This window comes from Saccopteryx bilineata, chromosome 2 (genome assembly GCF_036850765.1).
Source record: "Saccopteryx bilineata isolate mSacBil1 chromosome 2, mSacBil1_pri_phased_curated, whole genome shotgun sequence".
In the NCBI taxonomy this organism is placed as follows: Eukaryota; Metazoa; Chordata; class Mammalia; order Chiroptera; family Emballonuridae; genus Saccopteryx; species Saccopteryx bilineata.
Window position 1 is genome coordinate 371021775 of NC_089491.1, and position 20360 is coordinate 371042134.

At 44.7% G+C, this 20360-nt stretch overlaps 1 protein-coding gene across 4 annotated transcripts in view; it reads left to right on the plus strand.

Moving 5' to 3' along the window:
* GPATCH8 (G-patch domain containing 8) overlaps positions 1–14693 on the plus strand; it is a 91947-nt gene extending 77254 nt beyond the window's left edge. For 3 of the 4 annotated variants that reach the window (XM_066263445.1, XM_066263447.1, XM_066263448.1), the window contains exons 8-10: positions 2728–2777; positions 3928–4058; positions 8573–14693. In XM_066263445.1, the coding sequence (XP_066119542.1) occupies positions 2728–2777; positions 3928–4058; positions 8573–12449 (4058 nt within the window). In that variant the 3' untranslated portion in view covers positions 12450–14693. The remainder of the gene's footprint in view (positions 1–2727; positions 2778–3927; positions 4059–8572) is intronic. The other variant, XM_066263446.1, reaches the window with a different exon arrangement.
* Positions 14694–20360: the final 5667 nt, after the last annotated feature.

Here is a 20360-nt window from a genome sequence, read left to right on the forward strand (position 1 = left end):
GGCGTCGCCATGTTGCGACCAGAGCCACTCTAGCGCCTGGGGTGGAGGCCACAGAGCCATCCCCAGCGCCCGGGCCATCTTTGCTCCAATGGAGCCTTGGCTGCGGGAGGGGAAGAGAGAGACAGAGAGGAAGGCGCGGCGGAGGGGTGGAGAAGCAAATGGGCGCTTCTCCTGTGTGCCCTGGCCGGGAATCGAACCCGGGTCCTCCACACGCTAGGCCAACGCTCTACCGCTGAGCCAACTGGCCAGGGCCTCTGCATATTTTCTGATGCCTGGAGTTTTTCACGTGAAAACAACAGTTTTTATATTTTAAATTGAGATAATAGATATAAAATACTTGAGAAAGATTTATTCCTAATGAAGTATACTCACCAAGCAAATGTCTAGCATCAAATTTTGTTTTGATAGAGAAGAGTAGCACCAAAAGATAACAAAAAAAGGTGGGGTTTTTTGTTGTTTTTGTTTTTTTTTCTTTGTATTTTTCTGAAGCTGGAAACGGGGAGAGACAGTCAGACAGACTCCCATATGCGCCCGACCGGGATCCACCCGGCACGCCCACCAGGGGGCGATGCTCTGCCCCTCCGGGGCGTCGCTCTGTCGAGACCAGAGCCACTCTAGCACCTGGGCGGAGGCCAAGGAGCCATCCCCAGCGCCCAGGCCATCTTTGCTCCAATGGAGCCTCGCTGCGGGAGGGGAAGAGAGAGACAGAGAGGAAGGAGAGGGGGAGGGGTAGAGAAGCAGATGGGCCCTTCTCCTGTGTGACCTGGCCGGGAATCAAACCCCGGACTTCTGCACGCCAGGCCAATGCTCTACCACTGAGCCAACCGGCCAGGGCTAAGACTCACTCTTGACGCTTGTCTCAGTCACGTGATACATTTGTCCGTCCCACCCTAAAGTCTGGTCCGTGAAAATATTTTCTGACATTAAACCGGTCCGTTGCTCAAAAAAGGTTGGGGACCACTGCTCTAAAGAATGTAACTCCTTATAACTTAAAAGTAATAGCTAGGAAAACCATATTATATACTTGAATATGTCCTTAGTAGAGATATGAAAATATTTCATAATCAAATATTTCTATAAATGGTAAAAACTATATGGGGAAAAGTCAAGAATCCAACATTTAAGCTAAATTCTTCACCAACCACTAACATCTTTTGTAAATTTAGTATTGTTCCATATACTGCAGTGTTGATTATAAAGGTAATCCTAGTCCTTGCCCCAAATAAAGGAGGGGAGCAGAACTGAACAGTTCTGCTACTCTTAAGTGCTTTACATTTACTTTGACAATCTCATAAATCTATTGCTAGATATCCCTCTTTTTCTAATGAGGGAACTGGAGTTCAAAGAGGTAAAAACCACTTTGTTAGTAATTAAATGGATTTGAACTCAAGTTTTCTGACTCTGAAAGTTTATGCATAGTGTAGCCTTTCTGCTTTCAGAAATAAGTATAGTCAGAGCAAAATATGATAGTTCTTAGATGAATGTTGTCACAAAGTGCTAATAAGACAGTACAGAAAGAAGCAAAATCATGCCTGCTTATGAGAGATCAGTAGAGACTTTGTGAGGGGAATTCAGTTTTACCTTGAGTAGAAAGGAGAGACTCTGAGTTAGGAATTGTTTTTCATCATTAGAATGTGCTATCTGAAGGAGACCGTAAATATATTTATTTTGGGTTTGAGGCAGTTGCCAAGCTCTGTCTCTCAGGTTTGGGTTAAAATTCTGGCATTCTCAATTTTAACTACAAAGTTAGTAAAGGTGATAGGAGTATTTGTTACACCCTATGTCGTACCAGAATAGCTTTGCATAGAAGGGGCTACAATTTGGATTTGTTTTATTGACATCGTCTCATTTTCTTCCTACCTTAGCTCCAATTATGTTGTGGTAGGAATTTGAGATAGAGGGTCTGCAGGATGATGTGTACTGAGTTCTATCCCCTTCAACTCCGGGGTCGTACCAGGTGGCTTGCTGAATGATTGGAAAGCTTAATCTCTGTCTGACTTACCCTGGAGACTACAGACTAATAAAATGCTCATTTTCTTCATGTACTATAGTTTGGGAAATAACACCTAGAAGTAATGAAATATTTCTAAGAGGGAAGGAAATGACTGGACACGGGGAAATTTTCTAGGCTTATTGAGTGGCTGAGAGAAGACAGCAGATGTGAAAATACTATATTTAAATCTTGACTAGACAATCTGTTGATTGCTTGTTAATAGGGAAAAAAAACAAAACTAGGTTTGTGTCCTAGAGTAATCATATAATAGTCCTAACAAGCTCTTTCTCATTGGAATTCATATTTATTTAAAATAGCTCATCTGAAAGTGATTTTTATAAAACTCGTAATTCTTGGCAGCAAACCTCAGTAAAACAATTTTGCCAGCTGTTGGTTACTTGAGTGTCCCCAAAATAAAGGTAAATGAAAATAACTGCTTTTAGACAGCAGTAGTCTTTCCTAAAGTTCAATAACCATTTTTCCCCGAAAAGGCAGTATTTCCATTTATCTAGAAGGGATTACTACTGTCAGTCTATGTGTGTGTGCACATATATGTGTTGTACAGGTGCTTCCCTTCTCCCCAACCCTTTTGTAGTTGATGGCTTTGTCCTTGATTGTTCAGTATAATTGCAGATTCACTAAGAGAGCTTGTGAAGTAATGCTTGCTTAATTTTTTTTCTCTTCTACTCTTGTTTTATTTTTACTTTTTTTTCTTTGTGATGTGACATTTTCAGCTGATCTATTGAAAGCAAATCCTTCTAATTTGGGAGCCCAGATCACAAGAGTGAGTTTTTCTACTAGTGTCTTTAGCTGTACATCTTTCTTTGTGTGTGTCTTTCTATCCTTTTCCCCTTCCAATTCAAAAATATTCGAAACACATTTCATATATATTAGATAAGAAAATTCCTCTGTCTGTTGAACATCATGCCTTTCCACAAAGCAATGTCCACTTTATATTGGGTCAAAATCTTTTTCCTAAAGGTGTTGTAAAAGCATAGGCTAATGTATGTGTTTTGGTTTGATTTGTTTGTTTTTTATATTATCTAGTGTGTTGAAAATAATTTTAGTTCTGTCTTCATTGCAGATCTGTCTGGATTCTGTCACCAGTGTATCATAGCACTGTTCTTTTTGGTTATTTTTCTTTTGTTTTAAGGAAAATTGTATAATAGCTTCTGAGAATAAAAGACCCATTATTTTATTAGGATTTTAAGTAATAAATTATTTGACTTATCTCTATTTTCCCCTCCTCATCCCCTGGATGTTTCTCTTAGGGCTATGAAGCAATGAAAAGCTACACATTTTACTAATTTCAGCAGGCTGACCAGTTGATACGTGGTCGGACTGGTGAGCTCTGAACATGCTAGCATTGGAAAATGGTTTGTTTGATAGTAACAGGAAAAGTGTTCATGCTGAAAAGAAATAATAGCACCTTTATATGGTAAAGTAAAAGTATGCTTTTTATTTGTTCTGATTCAAATAACCTCCCCATGTAAGCTGTACATTGCTTTTTAAGATCTTATACCTGGGTAATTTTCTGTACTGGCTTAACCCCTTTCTGTTCTCTTTGGCTGTGTTATTACAATTTATCTCATGTTCTGTTTGTCCAGTTTTTCATCCTTGAAGAGCAGATGATCAAATAGTCATTTTTCTTTCCTCCTAGTGTTCTAAATTTTGCTTGTTGCTTCTGACATCATTTTAGTTTGCCCAATAAAGCAAATGGTATGCTGTCCTAGTTAGAAATGCAGATACACCAAGTGTTTTACCCAAAGTATGTAATTAGCATTGTGTTTTCAAGTACCAGAAGAGAATATAACAATGTATTTTAAACTAGTACTATAACCATTGATTGAGGGTAAATTTTAAAGGCCTTGCTTTCAGGATCCCCAAGTTATTCTAAATCACCTATCCTCTGTTCCCTTCTTTTGTTATCCCAGAGATTGAAAGATCTCAAGCAGAGAGAGTTTGCTCGAAACGTTTCTTCAAGATCCCGCAAAGATGAGAAGAAACAGGAAAAAGCCCTTCGGCGGCTCCATGAGTTGGCAGAGCAAAGAAAACAAGCTGAATGGTGAGGATATTTTCTCTCAAAGGATCTACAGATAATTATAATCCTTGAGATTTAAGATTATAATTTAAGAAGTATGATCCTTGCTTGACTGGTGGTGGCGCAGTAGATAGAGCATTGACCTGGGACATTAAGATCCCAGGTTCCAAACCCAGAGGTCTCCAGCCTGAGTGCGGGGTCACTGACTTGAAGCCCAAGGTCTCTGGCTTGAGCAAGGGGTCATTGTCTTGGCTGGAGCCCCCCCATCAAGGCGCATAAGAGAAGCAGTCAATGAACAACCTCCAAAAAAAAGTGCCACAACTACGAGTTGATGCTTCTCATCTCTCTCCCTTCATGTTTGTCTGTCTTGCACTAAAAAAAAAAAGAAAGAAAATTGTGATCCTTAAGTTTTTTGTTTTGTTTTGTTTTTCTAAGAGAAAGGATGAGAGATAGACTCCCGCATGCGCCCCACGCGGGCTCTGCCTGGCAGCACTCATCTGGGGCCATGCTCACAGCTAAGGGTTTCTGTTTTGTTTTGTTGTGGTTTTTTTAGTGAGAAGAGGGGAGGCAGAGAGACAGATTCCCGCATGTGCCCTGACCAGGATCCACCCAGCAAGCCTACTAGGGGGCAATACTCTGCCCGTCTGGGGCCGTTGCAACCCGAGCCTTTTTTTGGCACCTGAGGCAGAGGCCATGGAGCCATCCCCAGCACCCAAGGCCAACTCACTCAAGCCATTCAAGCCATGGCTGTGGGAAGGGGAGAGAAAGAGAAAAGGGGAAGGGGTGAAGAAGCAGATGGTTGTTTCTCCTGTGTGCCCTGACTGGGAATCGAACCTGGGACATCCACACGCTGGACCGACCCTACCATTCAGCCAACAAGCCATGACTACAACTGAACTATTTTTAGTGCCTAAGGTGGAGGCTCCATGGAAGCATCCTCAGCACTGATGTCGATGTGCTCAAACCATTTGAGTCATGGCTGTAGGAGGAGAAGAGAGAAAAAGAGAGAAGAGGGAAGGGAAGGGTGAAGAAGCAGATGGTCACTTCTCCTGTGTGCCCTGACTGATAATCAAACCTGGGACATCCAAACACCCTACCACTGAGCCATCCGGCCAGGGTTAATTCTTAAGTTTTTAATATATCCTTCTTTCAACCTAAAAGCATATCTACACTTGGAGTATAACATACTTATTAAGAATATGCGGCCCTGGCCGGTTGGCTCAGCGGTAGAGCGTTGGCCTAGCGTGTGGAGGACCCGGGTTCGATTCCCGGCCAGGGCACACAGGAGAAGCGCCCATTTGCTTCTCCACCCCTTCGCCACGCCTTCCTCTCTGTCTCTCTCTTCCCCTCCCACAGCCAAGGCTCCACTGGAGCAAAAGATGGCCCAGGCGCTGGGGATGGCTCTGTGACCTCTGCCCCAGGCGCTAGAGTGGCTCTGGTCGCAACATGGCGACGCCCAGGATGGGCAGAGCATCGCCCCCTGGTGGGCAAAGCGTTGCCCCATGGTGGGCGTGCCGGGTGGATCCCGGTCTGTCTGACTGTCTCTCCCTGTTTCCAGCTTCAGGAAAAAAAAAAAAAGAATATGCTATTCTGAGGCTGTATTCTACAGTCTGTGTGACCTTAAATTATCTAACCTCTGTGCCTCAGTTTCCTATATAAGATAGAGATGGTAATAGGAGTCTACTTCGTATAGTTGTGAGGAGTGATTAAGTTATTACTTTAAAAGTGCTTATAAGTATGCTTAGCACATAGAAGATGCTCAATAAATTACACAGCTATAATTGTTTCTTTCTCTAACATTGTTCTTATATAGAAAATCACATATATTACAATATTCTGTCTTAAACCTAAAAAGTACTGGGGTACAGATTCAAGTGTTATAGCTACCAATTAAGTACTAAACACTCTGAAATATTGCTCTAAGATGCCTGTCTTATTGAATGTTCTTTTTAATGTTCTTCATGTTCTTGATTAACAATTTGGTGCTGGTTCCTGACCTGTGATGGCATAGTGGGTAAAGCATCGACCTGGAATGCTGAGGTCACCCGTTCAAAACCCCGGGCTTTCCTGGTCAAGGCACGTACAAGAAGCAGCTACTATAAATTGATGCTTCTCGCTCCTTCCCCACCACACTTTCTCTTCCCCACCACACTTTCTCTCAAACAAAACAAAACAAATTGGAGCTGGTATTTTGCCTTAGGTGGAATAAATTCCACCTAGGGCTAAATTTCTAAGCAACTATACTTTGGGGAACCCATCTTTGAGCATTTGAGGATTTCATGGGATATATGCCCTAATCAGAGAGGGACTGTGCCCCCATGTTTGTTTGTTTTTAATGACTGGCCAGGCCCAAAGGAGGGAACTGATTACAGTTAGAGAACAAACTGATTGTGCCTATTAAATGTCTAGCCCAGTCAGGGCCAGTTTCCCAGTTTCTGGACTTACTAGATTTATTTATGTCTCTGGATCCTTTTTTACTTATTTACTTCTCGCGTTTTGGAGGCAGAAGGAAGGAAGAGGTCACATATCGTGTAAGTTTTGAAACAGTATTGACTTATGAGCTCCAGTGAGTAAAACTGTCTCTAGATTCTTTCTTTGGCAGCTCTTTATTTAGTGAAAACATTCTTCTTGGGAGTGTTGCAAGGGTACCTTCTTTTAAAAGTATGTAACAGGCTACTTTCTTGTTCAAGACATTTTTTTTTTTTTTTTAATTTTAATTTTATTTTTTTGTGACAGAGAGAGGGACAGATAGGGACTGACAGACAGGAAGGGAGAGAGATGAGAAGCATCAATTTTTCATTGCAGCATCTTAGTTGTTTGTTGATTGCTTGTTCATATGTGCCTTATCCAGGGGGCTCCAGCAGAGTGAGTGACCTCTTGCTCAAGCCAGCGACCTCGGGGTTTCAAACTTGGGTCTTCTGCATCCCACTCCGACACTCTATCCACTGTACCATTGCCTGGCCAGGCTAGTTCAGGACATATTTTAATACATGTTTTTCTTCAAAGGTGACTTTTATTTAGTCCTTAGTTTCATAAACAAACAGCTAAAAGAGGACCAAGTAATCCTTTGGGAGAATAAAATGTTTTAAATGCTCATCAGGTATTGCATTGTCCTAAGTAAGGGTAATGCATGACCCCACAGTAAGTAATACTGAAATAACATGGCAAAGACTAAGCAAAAGATCAAGAGAAATCCCCTTTTTATTCAGTTTCAGGGTTTCTTTGCTGTGGGGTAGGTTTCATGGCACATGATGTCTGTTGCTATCCTGATCTGTTGGGTTTTCATCTTCCAGTAGCAAGAGTTCAGATAGCAAGAGATACCACATTATCCAAATATATTTGATTCCTGAGTTTAAGACTACTAGTAGCTAGGTTCAGATAACAAATATTTTATTCAAATATCTAATTCTCTTCTTTCTTCAGTTTGGCTTGAGAGATACCTTTGAAGTTCACATTCTATAAAAATTTCAGACATAACAGAAGTTTAACTGGCTTTGAGGCTCCTCAGTGTTCCTGTATTCAGAGCTGAGACAGTCTTTGGTAGTATCATGCCCATAAAGAATCATAAAACCAGGCCCTGGCTGGTTGGCTCAGTGGTAGAGCGTCAGCCTGGCGTGCAGAAGTCCCGGGTTCGATTCCCAGCCAGGGCACACAGGAGAGGTGCCCATCTGCTTCTCTACCCCTCCCCCTCTCCTTCCTCTCTGTCTCTCTCTTCTCCTCCCACAGCCGAGGCTCCATTGGAGCGAGGGATGGCCTGGGCGCTGGGGATGGCTCCATGGCCTCTGCCCTGGGCGCTAGAGTGTCTCTGGTCGCAGCAGAGCGACGTCCTGGATGGGCAGAGCATCGCCCCCTGGTGGGCGTGCCAGGTGGATCACGGTTGGGCGCATGCGGGAGTCTGTCAGACTGCCTCCCGTTTCCAGCTTCAGAAAAATACAAAAAAAAAAAAAATACAGAATCATAAAACCAAAGCAAATGCTTGGGTGGCTTGCCCAGGAGAAAGGCACAGGCCCTATTTTCTAAAACAGACATACTAGTCACAGGTTGCCATAGAGTAGCACAGTGGAGGTTTCTGACTTTAACTCAGAGAATATGTACATATTTAAAAATGAAATTTGAAAGCAGAGGAAATTAGGGTTGTTGGGTTTTTTAAAGCTAAATAGAACCTTTGTGAGTAGATATTCAGCCATACATTTAATAGCATACTGATAGGTAAAATAATACAATAAGAAATGAACATGGGTACAGGATGGGTAGGCTGTAGCAGATGGTAGTGATAAAAAGTATTTTAATTTTAGACACCTTAGGAAGAAATAGCAATAACTGTCTGATTTTGAAAATGTGGCTTGATAGATTAACAATGTGAGACTTTACCTAACCTCACTAGGGCAGTGTCCTGTATTAGCACAAAGCTAGGGAATAATTACTACTCCTTGTCTTTCAGACGTACCTGTAAAGAATGATAAAACATAAAGTATTTTATAAAAAGTATGAAATATACTGCTAAACCTATTTTTTCTTTTTTCTAAACCATTGTGTAGTGCACCTGGAAGTGGTCCTATGTTCAGACCGACCACGGTGGCTGTAGATGAAGAAGGTGGAGATGATGATAAAGATGAATCGGCTACAAATAGTGGCGTAAGTGCCACAGCCACGTGTGGACTAGCATCTGAACTCGGCACAGATAAAGGAGGACCTTTCACTGCAGTACAAACCAGTAATACCACTGGACTGGCACAGGCTTCTGGGTTAGTCCCCCAAGCTGTTAGCTTTGGTATTAAGAATAATCTGGGTACACCGTTGCAAAAATTGGGAGTGTCGTTTTCTTTTGCCAAGAAGGCTCCTGTCAAACTTGAATCAATAGCATCAGTTTTCAAGGACCACGCAGAGGAAGGGACCCCTGAAGATGGAACAAAAGCTGATGAGAAGGGTTCTGACCAAGGACTGCAGAAGGTAGGAGAATCTGATGGTAGTAGTAATCTCGATGGTAAAAAAGAGGACGAAGACCCTCAGGATGGAGGGTCCCTTGCCTCAACATTATCTAAGTTAAAAAGAATGAAGCGAGAAGAAGGAACTGGAGCTACAGAGCCAGAGTATTACCACTACATCCCACCAGCACACTGCAAAGTAAAACCCAGTTTTCCCTTTCTACTTTTTATGAGAGCCAGTGAACAAATGGAAGCCGATAATAGTACACACCAAAAAAATGCCCTAGAGAGCAAAAAAAGCAATTCTCCCAAGCCTAAAGGTTTCATCAGGGTGGCAGCAAACCAAGGAGCAGAAAAGACAGTTAGTGATATATCCGAGCAGCAGGCAGAAACCAGTATAGCTGAGCCCTCAGAACCTGGAAGCAAGGCTGAAACAAAGAAGGCCTCAGGGGGGGATATAACTGAGCAGAATTTAGAGAGTCAGAGTCAGGCTTCAGAGATCCAAATGTGTGAGTCTAACCCTTCTAAGGAAACCTCTCAGACCACCCCAGCAGGGAAAGAAAGCCATGAGGGACCCAAACATCCTACTGGTCCCTTCTTTCCAGTTTTAAGCAAAGATGAAAGCACTGCCCTCCAATGGCCATCAGAGCTATTGGTTTTCACCAAGGCAGAACCCTCCATTTCATACAGTTGTAACCCTTTATACTTTGACTTTAAACTTTCAAGGAATAAAGATGCCAGAGCTAAAGGGACAGGAAAACCAAAGGACATAGGAGGCTCCTCAAAGGACCACGTCCAAGGCCTTGATCCTAGTGAGCCAAATAAAAGCAAGGAAGGTGGAGAAAACATAGAACAGTCCTCAGGAGACAGGATGGATGCACCTGCTTCCGGATCTGCCTGTCGCAGCCTCAGTAAGCAGGAGCCTGGCGGCAGCCATGAATCAGAAACGGAAGACACAGGGAGAAACCTTCCTAGCAAGAAAGAACGATCTGGGAAGTCCCATCGACACAAAAAGAAAAAGAAACACAAAAAATCCAGCAAACACAAACGGAAACACAAGGCTGACCCAGAAGAGAAAAGCTCCAAGGTTGAGTCTGGCGAGAAATCTAAGAAGCGCAAAAAACGAAAACGGAAGAAGAATAAGTCAGCCCCGGCGGATTCTGAACGGGGGCCCAAACCAGAACCCCCTGGGAGTGGTAGCCCTGCACCACCAAGAAGACGGCGGCGAGCGCAAGATGACTCTCAACGAAGATCCCTCCCAAGTGAAGAAGGGAATAGTGGCAAGAAGGATGAAGGTGGAGGTGGTGGCAGCTCCCAGGATCATGGTGGGAGGAAACACAAAGGTGAACCTCCAACTTCATCCTGCCAGCGAAGAGCTAGCACCAAACAGAGCAGCCGGTCTAGCCATCGGAGTCAACCCAGTAGTGGTGATGAGGATAGTGATGATGTTTCATCACGCCGGCTGCACCAGAAGTCTCCATCCCAGTACAGTGAGGAGGAGGAGGAGGAGGAAGACTCAGGCAGTGAGCATTCCCATAGCCGCTCACGGTCTGGCCGGCGCCACTCCTCACACCGTTCTTCCCGACGTTCTTATTCAAGTAGCTCAGATGCTTCTTCAGACCAGAGCTGCTATAGTAGACAGCGCAGTTACTCTGATGACAGTTATAGTGACTATAGTGACCGATCACGAAGGCACTCAAAGCGCTCCCATGACTCTGACTCAGACTATACCAGTTCTAAGCACCGGTCCAAACGGCACAAGTATTCATCTTCTGATGATGACTATAGCCTTAGTTGCAGCCAGTCCCGAAGCCGGTCTCGGAGTCATACCAGAGAGCGCTCAAGATCCCGGGGCCGCAGCCGCAGCAGTAGTTGTAGCCGCAGTCGGAGCAAACGGAGAAGCCGTAGTACCACAGCCCACAGCTGGCATCGGAGCCGGAGCTATAGCCGGGACCGCAGCCGCAGCACCAGAAGCCCTTCCCAGAGATCAGGCTCCAGGAAGGGATCGTGGGGTCACGAGAGCCCTGAGGAGAGGCGTTCTGGCCGTCGAGACTTCATTCGCTCTAAAATCTACCGCTCCCAGTCTCCTCATTATTTTCGAGCAGGCCGGGGAGAAGGTCCTGAGAAGAAGGAAGATGGCAGAGATGACGGTAAAGGGACAGGCCCACCCTCTCAGAATAGCAACGTTGGCACAGGAAGGGGGTCAGAGGGTGACTGCAGCCCTGAAGATAAGAACTTTGTCACTGCCAAACTGCTACTGGAGAAGATCCAGTCGAGGAAAGTAGAGAGGAAACCCAGTGTGAGTGAGGAGGTGCTGGCCACCCCTAATAAAGCTGGGCTCAAGCTCAAGGACCCCCCACAAGGTTACTTTGGGCCCAAGCTCCCCCCTTCTCTTGGCAATAAGCCTGTCCTTCCACTGATAGGGAAGCTTCCAGCTACCCGAAAGCCCAACACCAAGAAATGTGAAGAGTCTGGCTTAGAAAGGGGAGATGAGCAAGAACAGTCAGAGACAGAAGAAGCACCTCCAGGGAATAGTGATACCCCATTTGGACATCAGTACCCCTCAGAGGAAACAGCTGGCCCTTTATCAGACCCACCTCCAGAAGAGCCAAAGTCTGAAGAAGCTACTGCTGATCACCCTGTGGCTCCACTAGGCACCCCAGTGCACTCTGATTGCTATCCTGGGGACCCAGCCATCTCCCATAACTACCTCCCTGACCCCAGTGATGGGGACACCCTAGAATCCTTAGATAGTGGCAGTCAGCCAGGCCCTGTGGAATCTAGTTTGTTGCCTATAGTGCCAGAACTTGAGCACTTCCCCAGTTATGCACCTCCCAGTGGGGAGCCTAGTATTGAGTCAGCTGATGGGGCCGAGGATGCTTCCCTGGCCCCCCTGGAGAGCCAGCCCATCACCTTCACCCCCGAGGAGATGGAGAAGTACAGCAAGCTCCAACAGGCCGCACAGCAACACATCCAGCAGCAGCTTCTGGCCAAGCAAGTAAAGGCCTTTCCAGCCTCTGCTGCCCTGGCCCCAGCCACTCCAGCCCTGCAGCCCATCCACATTCAGCAGCCGGCCACAGCCTCTGCCACCTCCATCACAACTGTTCAGCATGCCATCCTACAACATCATGCCGCAGCAGCTGCTGCCGCTATTGGCATTCACCCACACCCTCACCCCCAGCCACTTGCTCAAGTACATCATATTCCCCAGCCCCACTTGACCCCCATTTCCTTGTCCCACCTTACTCACTCAATCATCCCTGGCCATCCTGCCACCTTTCTCGCTAGCCATCCCATCCACATCATTCCTGCCTCAGCCATCCATCCCGGACCCTTCACCTTCCACCCTGTTCCACATGCTGCCCTTTACCCTACCCTGCTTGCCCCACGGCCTGCTGCAGCAGCGGCCACTGCCCTCCACCTTCACCCACTGCTTCACCCCATCTTCTCAGGTCAGGACCTGCAGCATCCCCCCAGCCATGGTACATGAGTTGGGGTATGAGGGTCCAGGTAGGGCCAGGGATGGTGGACACATAGTCTTCCCTTGGGGGTGTTGAGCCATTAATACCAGCAAGTAGAAGCTGGTACGGGCAGTGTCTGATAGCCAAAGAATCGAGTTTTGGCTTGCAGGGGTGGTGTTAGATTTGAGATTTGCTTTGGGTTCACTATCAGGGATTTCCCCCCTTTCCTTCTGTCCTTCCCCCTCGTGTTTCTAAGCTAGGGAACACCAGTAAGTGCTACCCACCCCTCTGCAGCAACATCTCCACATGGTCAAGTTTAGATACTCCCTTCTTCCCTCTACTTTTTAACCTCTGCTCTTCTATAAATTTTAAAACATTTTCCTCCTCTCTGGCTGGCAGTTTGTCCATCTTGTCCTGCCTTCCCAGTGTCTTGGACCTTCCCTTGGTGACTGTATTCTCGGGTGAGGTGGAAAGGGAATCTGACCTAGAATCAGATGCCACTCGAGCTGTTTTCAGTCCACTTCCCACATAGCCACACATTTGGCACTGTTGTCCTCGTGTCCCTCATCCCAGAAGAGACATCAGCATATCCCAGAAAAGAAGATCCTATCATGATTACAAGTTATGTGGAACAGAGTTGCTCGTGTGCTTCCCCAGAGAGGAACTCGTATGTCTGAAGGGTGTATTTTCTTCTGTCATGTTGATGTTTCCTTCTTAATTTATAGGATTTTCTAATGTAAAAAAATTGCACTGAACTCTATAAACGTAAATGCTGCTTTTTGTAGCTCATAAAAAAGGTTCCGTATTTGTAGTATACTGCAATAATATTTTTTACATCCAGCTCTTTAAGTGATCCTTGTTCTGGTGGCTTTGTGTAAATATGTTTGCCCTAGTTGAATTAAGAAACTAAAGGTTATGAAATGGAAACAAAAAATAAAGTATTTGTTTTCTGCTAGATGCAAAAATGACTAAGCATGTATATTTTATCAAGCTCATGTATTTTTTGAAGTTATGAACTATAAAAATGTTAAGACAAAAAAAGGGAACATTATTTAACATTTTTGCTGGGACAAAGTGTTCAGTCATTTGCATTAATCCAGCACCAGGTTTTTTGAACTAATGGGCATCAATCAGCTCAGCTGGGAGTGTCAGACGGATACTCACTTATGACAGTCTCCTTCCTATGCTTTGCTGATTTTTACAGAGAAACAGATGGGCCCCACAGAGAAGGAAGATGTTGAAAAGCGTTATTTGAAGACAGATCCAGAGCGATTGGGAATTTCCTGGGTGCCTTGTTTCAGGCAGTCCATTTGCCTTCTTAGTACTTAGGCTCCTCTGACTTTTTTTTTTTATGTGCCTTTTGGGTTGGCTAGAAACAAGTTGAAGTAGACTGGGAAATGATAGAGTTGAGACAGTTTTCTTCCCCTTTTGGGGGGAGGTAAGCACGTTTCTAGATACTGCAAATTCTTTTGCTTCATAGTCTTTACGCCTTTGCCTCAGCTTAATTTAAGTAGTAAAGGTTCCTTTTTTCTCTTCTGGGACACCATGACACCTATGAGAGGAAGTACCATCTCAATTCCTCTTCCTCTTGCCTTTCACTCAGGCTCCGACTTAATTAACACACTGACCCAAAGGTGTTTATGCTGCTGGTCTCATCTTTGGTGTGATATAGTTAGCAGTTCCCTGTTTGGCATGTGGCTAGAATTGGTTGGGTGGTCACCTGATAAGAAAAACAAATCCTAGTTACCTGGGCCAAGGCTCCGTGTTCTGCCTTTCTTTTCAAATTACCAAAATGAAAAGGTTTTGAACTTAGGAGAAGCAAATGCTAGACAAACAAGGCTCTGACTGAGTTTCCTACCTGTTCAGTGCTCCTGTGTGATTCAGAAGCATCACATTTTGATGACTAGCACTGGAAAAATGAAATCATGTCTTTGAAGTGAAGGGACTCATTTTTCTCTGCTTTCGGCCCATGTAAGTAATTTAAACAATACAGTATTAACATTTTTGTGCTGCTTCCCATTAGTTGTAGTTTGAGCCATACTCTGGCTGCCTTTACCTTCCTAGGGGCAGTTTTCTTTAACTTCTAGAATAGTGATTTTAAAACTTAAAGAAAAAGGAGAAAATAGCCTATCCTTCCTTACAAGTGTAACAGAACAGATTGTATTTAAATTTATCACATATGATAGATATATCTATATATCTATATATATATATATATGCTGTAAAATTAGGGAAAGGAACTTTCTAATAAACCAATGATTTGTGGAAACTTAGCAGAGTCTGTTGTGATTGTTCCTCCATCCATTCAGGTTGGAAAGGGATGGAATTGTGGGTTATAAATAACATTTGTTTGAAGCGATCAAGAAATAGACTCTTGTGAACACATTTTTTTCTTTTTTTAAGATTTTACTAATTTTATGGGGGGGGGGTAGTCAGAAGGATCAACTCATAGTGGCTTCACTTTAGTTATGCATTGGTTGCTTGTCATATGTGCCTTGACCAGGCAGGCCCAACGTTTTAAACTGGCAAACTCAGCATTCCAAGTCGACATGATATCCACTGCACCACCACAGGCCAGGCATGAACTAGTTGTTTTGTTTATTTTTTAATTTATTTTTCTTTTTTAAGTGAGAGGAGGAGAGATAGACTCCCGCATGCACCCCAACTGGGATCCAGCCAGGAACCCTCCTCTGGTGGTGATGCTATACCCATCTGGGGCTGTTGCTGCATTGCTCAGCAACCAAGCTTAGTTTTAGCACCTAAGGTGGAGGCTCCATGAAGCCATCCTCAGCGCCTGCGGTCAGTGCGCTCAAACCAGTTGAGTGATGGCTGCAGGAGGGGAAGAGAGGGAGAGGTAGAGAAACAGATGGTCACTTCTTGTGGCCTGACCTGACCAGGAATCCAACCCAAGACATCTACATGCCAAGCCAGCACTCTCCCACTGAGGCAAATGGTCCAGGCCTGAAGCCGTTGTTTTTGATGATTGGAATTGTGCTCAGAACTCAGGCTGCCCAAGTAGAGGGGAAAGATGATGGTGTAGGAGGAAATACAGAAAAGTTTCTCAGTCTTAGGTACCTTGGGATGTACACTTCCTTTCCACTCCCATAGGATTTTCTATGTCTTCCTTCATTTTAGATATGTAATCTATGTGTAGTAGAATGTATGGCATGCAGGTGCTCATTAAATAAATAGGTTTGAAATTTCTGCATTTGATTTTAGGATTTTGGATGAACTTCAGAGCAATGGGATGACAAGAGTCGTCTGCCTGGCCTTTGCCCTCCAGATGTAGTTCTGTATACCAGAACCAGTCCTGAACTATTCTCAATCTTTTAATACCAGTACAATGCTTGAGAGCTACCTAGTAAAAGGAAACATTCTTGATACTGAGCTGATAAAAGGCCTCTATCTACTGTATCAAAAAAATCACAGCCTGACCTGTGGTGACACAGTGGATAGAGTGTTGACCTGGAATACTGAGGTCACCATTCGAAACCCTGAAATTTCCTGGTCAAGGCACATAACAAGCAATCAATGAACAACTACAGTGAGGCAACTATGATTTGATAATTCTCATCCTCCCCCCCCCGTAAAATCAATAAATAAAATATTTTTTAATTTATTTTTAAATCACAAAAGGTAAAGTTTAGCGTCAAAGTTAACTAGATTTGTAGTGATGCCTTGTCAAGCATTTCCGTTCTTGCCAGAGACACCTTCACCTCCCCCTTATCAGTTCATGTCTGAATATTTACATTTACTGGCTGACCTCCCTGACTCTTCCTCAGCCTTTCAGGAAGGAGTAATACAATGTCTGTTTCTTTCCTATGTGTAACAGCGGTGTTCTTACCGTGCCTAAAAAGAAGCTGTTCAGCTTGAACCTTGGTTGGATGCTCAGATCTGCTATTTTCCTAAAATAGCAAAATTCCTACCCAGAAAGAAAGGATGTTAAAAAATGAAAAGTAGCCCTGGCTGGTTGGCTCAGCTGTAGAGCGTCAGCCTGGCGTGCGGGGGACCCGGGTTCGATTCCCGGCCAGGGCACATAGGAGAAGCGCCCATTTGCTTCTCCACCCCCCCCCCCTTCCTCTCTGTCTCTCTCTTCCCCTCCTGCAGCCAAGGCTCCATTGGAGCAAAGATGGCCTGGGCGCTGGGGATGGCTCCTTGGCCTCTGCCCCAGGCGCTAGAGTGGCTCTGGTCGCGGCAGAGCGACTCCCCGGAGGGGCAGAGCATCGCCCCCTGGTGGGCAGAGCGTCGCCCCTGGTGGGCGTGCCGGGTGGATCCCAGTCAGGCGCATGCGGGAGTCTGTTTGACTGTCTCTCCCCGTTTCCAGCTTCAGAAAAAAAAAAATGAGGCCTGACCAGGTGGTGGCGCAGTGGATAGAGCGTCAGACTGGGATGCGGAAGGACCCAGGTTCGAGACCCCGAGGTCGCCAGCTTGAGCACCGACTCATCTGGCTTGAGCAAAGAGCTCACCAGCTTGGACCCATGGTCGCTGGCTCCAGCAGGGGGTTACTCGGTCTGCTGAAGGCCCACGGTCAAGGCACATGTGAGAAAGCAATCAATGAACAACTAAGAAGTCGCAATGCGCAACGAGAAACTGATGATTGATGCTTCTCATCTCTCTCCATTCCTGTCTGTCTGTCCCTGTCTATCTCTGCCTTTGTAAAAAAAAAAAAAAAAAAAAAAAAATGAAAAGTAATTTGCCTGACCTGTGGTAGCACAGTGGAGAAAATGTCAACCTGAAATGCTGAGGCCACAAAATCCTTGGCTTGCCTGGTCAAGGCACTTAGGAGAAGCAACTACTATGAACTGATACTTCCCGCTTCACACCCTGCCTTTCTATCCTTTCAAAAAATAAATCTTTAAAAAAAAGTTTCTGAGCAGGCAAGGTGCCAATTAAACCAGCAGACTGGCCCTTAGTGTGCTTTGTGAAGGTGTGTGCAATGCCTGTCTTAGCTGCCTGGGCTTGCAGCATAGACATACTCCCACACCCTCCATGACTTATCCAGGCCTTGTCAAGCATTTCCATTATTTGCCAGAGACACCATCACCTCCCCCTTATCAATTCATGTCTGAATTTTTGCATTTACTGGCTGACTTCCCTGACTCTAGGATGTAATTCCCTGTCCCAGATAAGCTTACTGGCTTTTCAGAATCTGAGTGCAGTTCATTTGTATTCACTGCTTCCCAATAAAATTAGAAGTTCCAAGAGAACAGGGATGGATTCTTATTCTTCCTTTTTTTTCTTTAGAGTGTTTTACGGAGGTGAACACATAGTCAACATGTTGATTATATATGTTCAAGAAAGATATTATGGCCTGACCAGGCACTGACTCAGTGGCTAAAGCATCAGACTGGGACGCAGAGAACCCAGGTTCGAAACCCCAAGGTCGCCGGCTTGAGCGCAGTCTTATCCAGCTAGAACCCGGGCTCACCAGCTTGAGTGCAGGGTCGCTGGCTTGAGCCCAAAGGTCTCTGGCTTGAACCCCACGGTTGCTGACTTGAGCAAGGGGTCACTTGCTTTGCTGTAGCCCTCTTCCCCTCTGTCGAGGCACATATGAGAAAGCAACCAATGAACAACTAAGGTGCCACAACAAAGGATTGATGCTTCTCATCTCTCTCCCTTTCTGTCTGTGTCTGTCTCTGTCTCTATCAAGAAAAAAAAGATATAGAAAGGAAACCAAAGATGATGAAAGATTTTTCTTTATGTACACATCACCCAGCTCAGTGCCAGGCACATGGTAGAAATCTAATAATTGTTGACTTAAGCCTTAACAGAACTTTGAATCCATGGAGGGATTTTAGCACTCGGGCGGCGGGTCAGATGGAAAAGTGGGAGCAGCAGCAGCACCCCTCTGCCTACTGTCAGAGGGAGATTAACCCAGCTCTGACCCCAAAGGAAGGCACAGAGACAATCCTTATGGAATACCGAACTCCTCTTCCCAAATCTCATGTTCCATCTGTTCCCAATTTTAAAAATTTTTAAAGGAAGGGTTTTTTTTTTTCTCTTTTAATTTATTGATTTATTGCCAGGGAGGGAGGAGGAAGGAGATAGAGACAGAGATCTGTTCCTATATGTACCCTGACCAAGGATCGAACCAGCAACCTCTGCTTCAGGTCGACGCTCACAATGGAGCTTATCTGGCCAGGGCCACCTGTTCCTAATTTTAGTTGCTGGTACCACTGTCCTACCAGCCAACAAGGCACCAAAGCTTCAAATTACTTGACACCTGTCCACCACACCCAGTTACTGATTCTGGGATCATTGCTGCCTCTCTTCTGCCACCAGTATCCTGTTTTAGGCCTCATCACCTTTAACCAAGAAGATTGCAGTTGCTCTCCATCTGATCTTCCCACTAAGTCCTGCCTTTTCCAGTTCCTTCTAGCCACAGGCAGCCAGTGTAATTGTCCAACTTAAAGCACAATAAATCAATGTATCTCTTATTCTCTGACATTAAAGATTAAAGTTCACATTCCATATAAGGCATCCAAGGACCTCCCGTTATTTGACCTCAGCCTTCCATTCTACATGCACCAGTCCACTCTATCCTGAGTCGACCACTTGCCCTTCCCTGTAATTGACCTTGGTGTTCTTCTGCCTTTCTTTGCTTAAACAGAGTGTGTAAAACCCCTTCATTCTCTGAGAAAAGGCAACATAGTGTAATGGTTAGTAACATTAAGCACAAACTTGTCTAAATCCACCCATTGACTATGTAAACTTAGTCAGTTTACCTAAAAACTGCCAGTTTTGGCATTTATGAGATGGGCACAATGGTACCTATTTAATAGGGCTGTTACGAGAAGTACATGATATAAATGATTTCAGCTAGACATAATATCTACCCTTTTCAAGGCGTCCTTTACTATTTGCTGCAGTTACATTTTCATGTTTTAACTCCCTCTGGACTAACTTTTTTAAAGACCCTTGAACAGAATAAGCACTTATTAAAATCTTCAGTGAAATGTGAGTTAATTTGGGGCTACATAGTATATGCCAAGTAATTACAATACCACGGTTGACAATGGGAAGGTGGGAGGTAAGTATAAGACTGACCTGTGGTGGCGCAGTGGATCAAGCGTTGATCTGGAATGCTGAGGTCGCTGGTTCAGAACCCTGGGCTTGCCTGGTCAAGGCACATATGGGAGTTGATGCTTCCTGCTCCTCCCCGCTTCTCTCTCTTTCTCTATATCTCTCTATCTTCTCTAAAATGAATAAATAAATAAATAAAAATAATTAAAAATAAATAAATAAAAGCACATGAAATGTTAAAAAATTATATAAAAAAAAGACTGAGTTAAGTATTCTAATAGATGCACTACATACAGATCCTGGCACTCGGAAATCAGCAGTGAAGAAGTCTTGGGCTACAGTACAAAGAGCTTCTAACCTAATAAAGGGTAGGATTTTTTTTTTTTTTTTTTTTTTTACAGGGACAGAGAGTCAGAGGGATAGATAGGGACAGACAGGAACAGAGAGAGATGAGAAGTATCAATCATCAGTTTCTCGTTGCAACACCTTAGTTGTTCATTGATTGCTTTCTCATATGTGCCTTGACCGCCAGCCTTCAGCAGACCGAGTAACCCCTTGCTCGAGCCAGCGACCTTGGGTCCAAGTTGGCGAGCTTTTTGCTCAAACCAGATGAGCCCGCGCTCAAGCTGGTGACCTCGGGGTCTCGAACCTGGGTCCTCCGCATCCCAGTCCGACGCTCTATTCACTGCGCCACCGCCTGGTCAGGCTAAGGGGTAGGGTTTTGAGCTCTGTGCTGAGGTGGTGAATTAGGGGAAGGGAGGAGCTGAAGGAGTCCAGGATGGCACAGAGTTTGGGCAGGATAAGATGGTTAAGCTTGATCAGAAAATATAAAGCAAAAGGAAGATGTGGCTATGTTCCTGTGCCCCTTGCAGATCTCGAATTTCCTTCCTGAGAACCTGTTTTTGGGGGAAGGCATG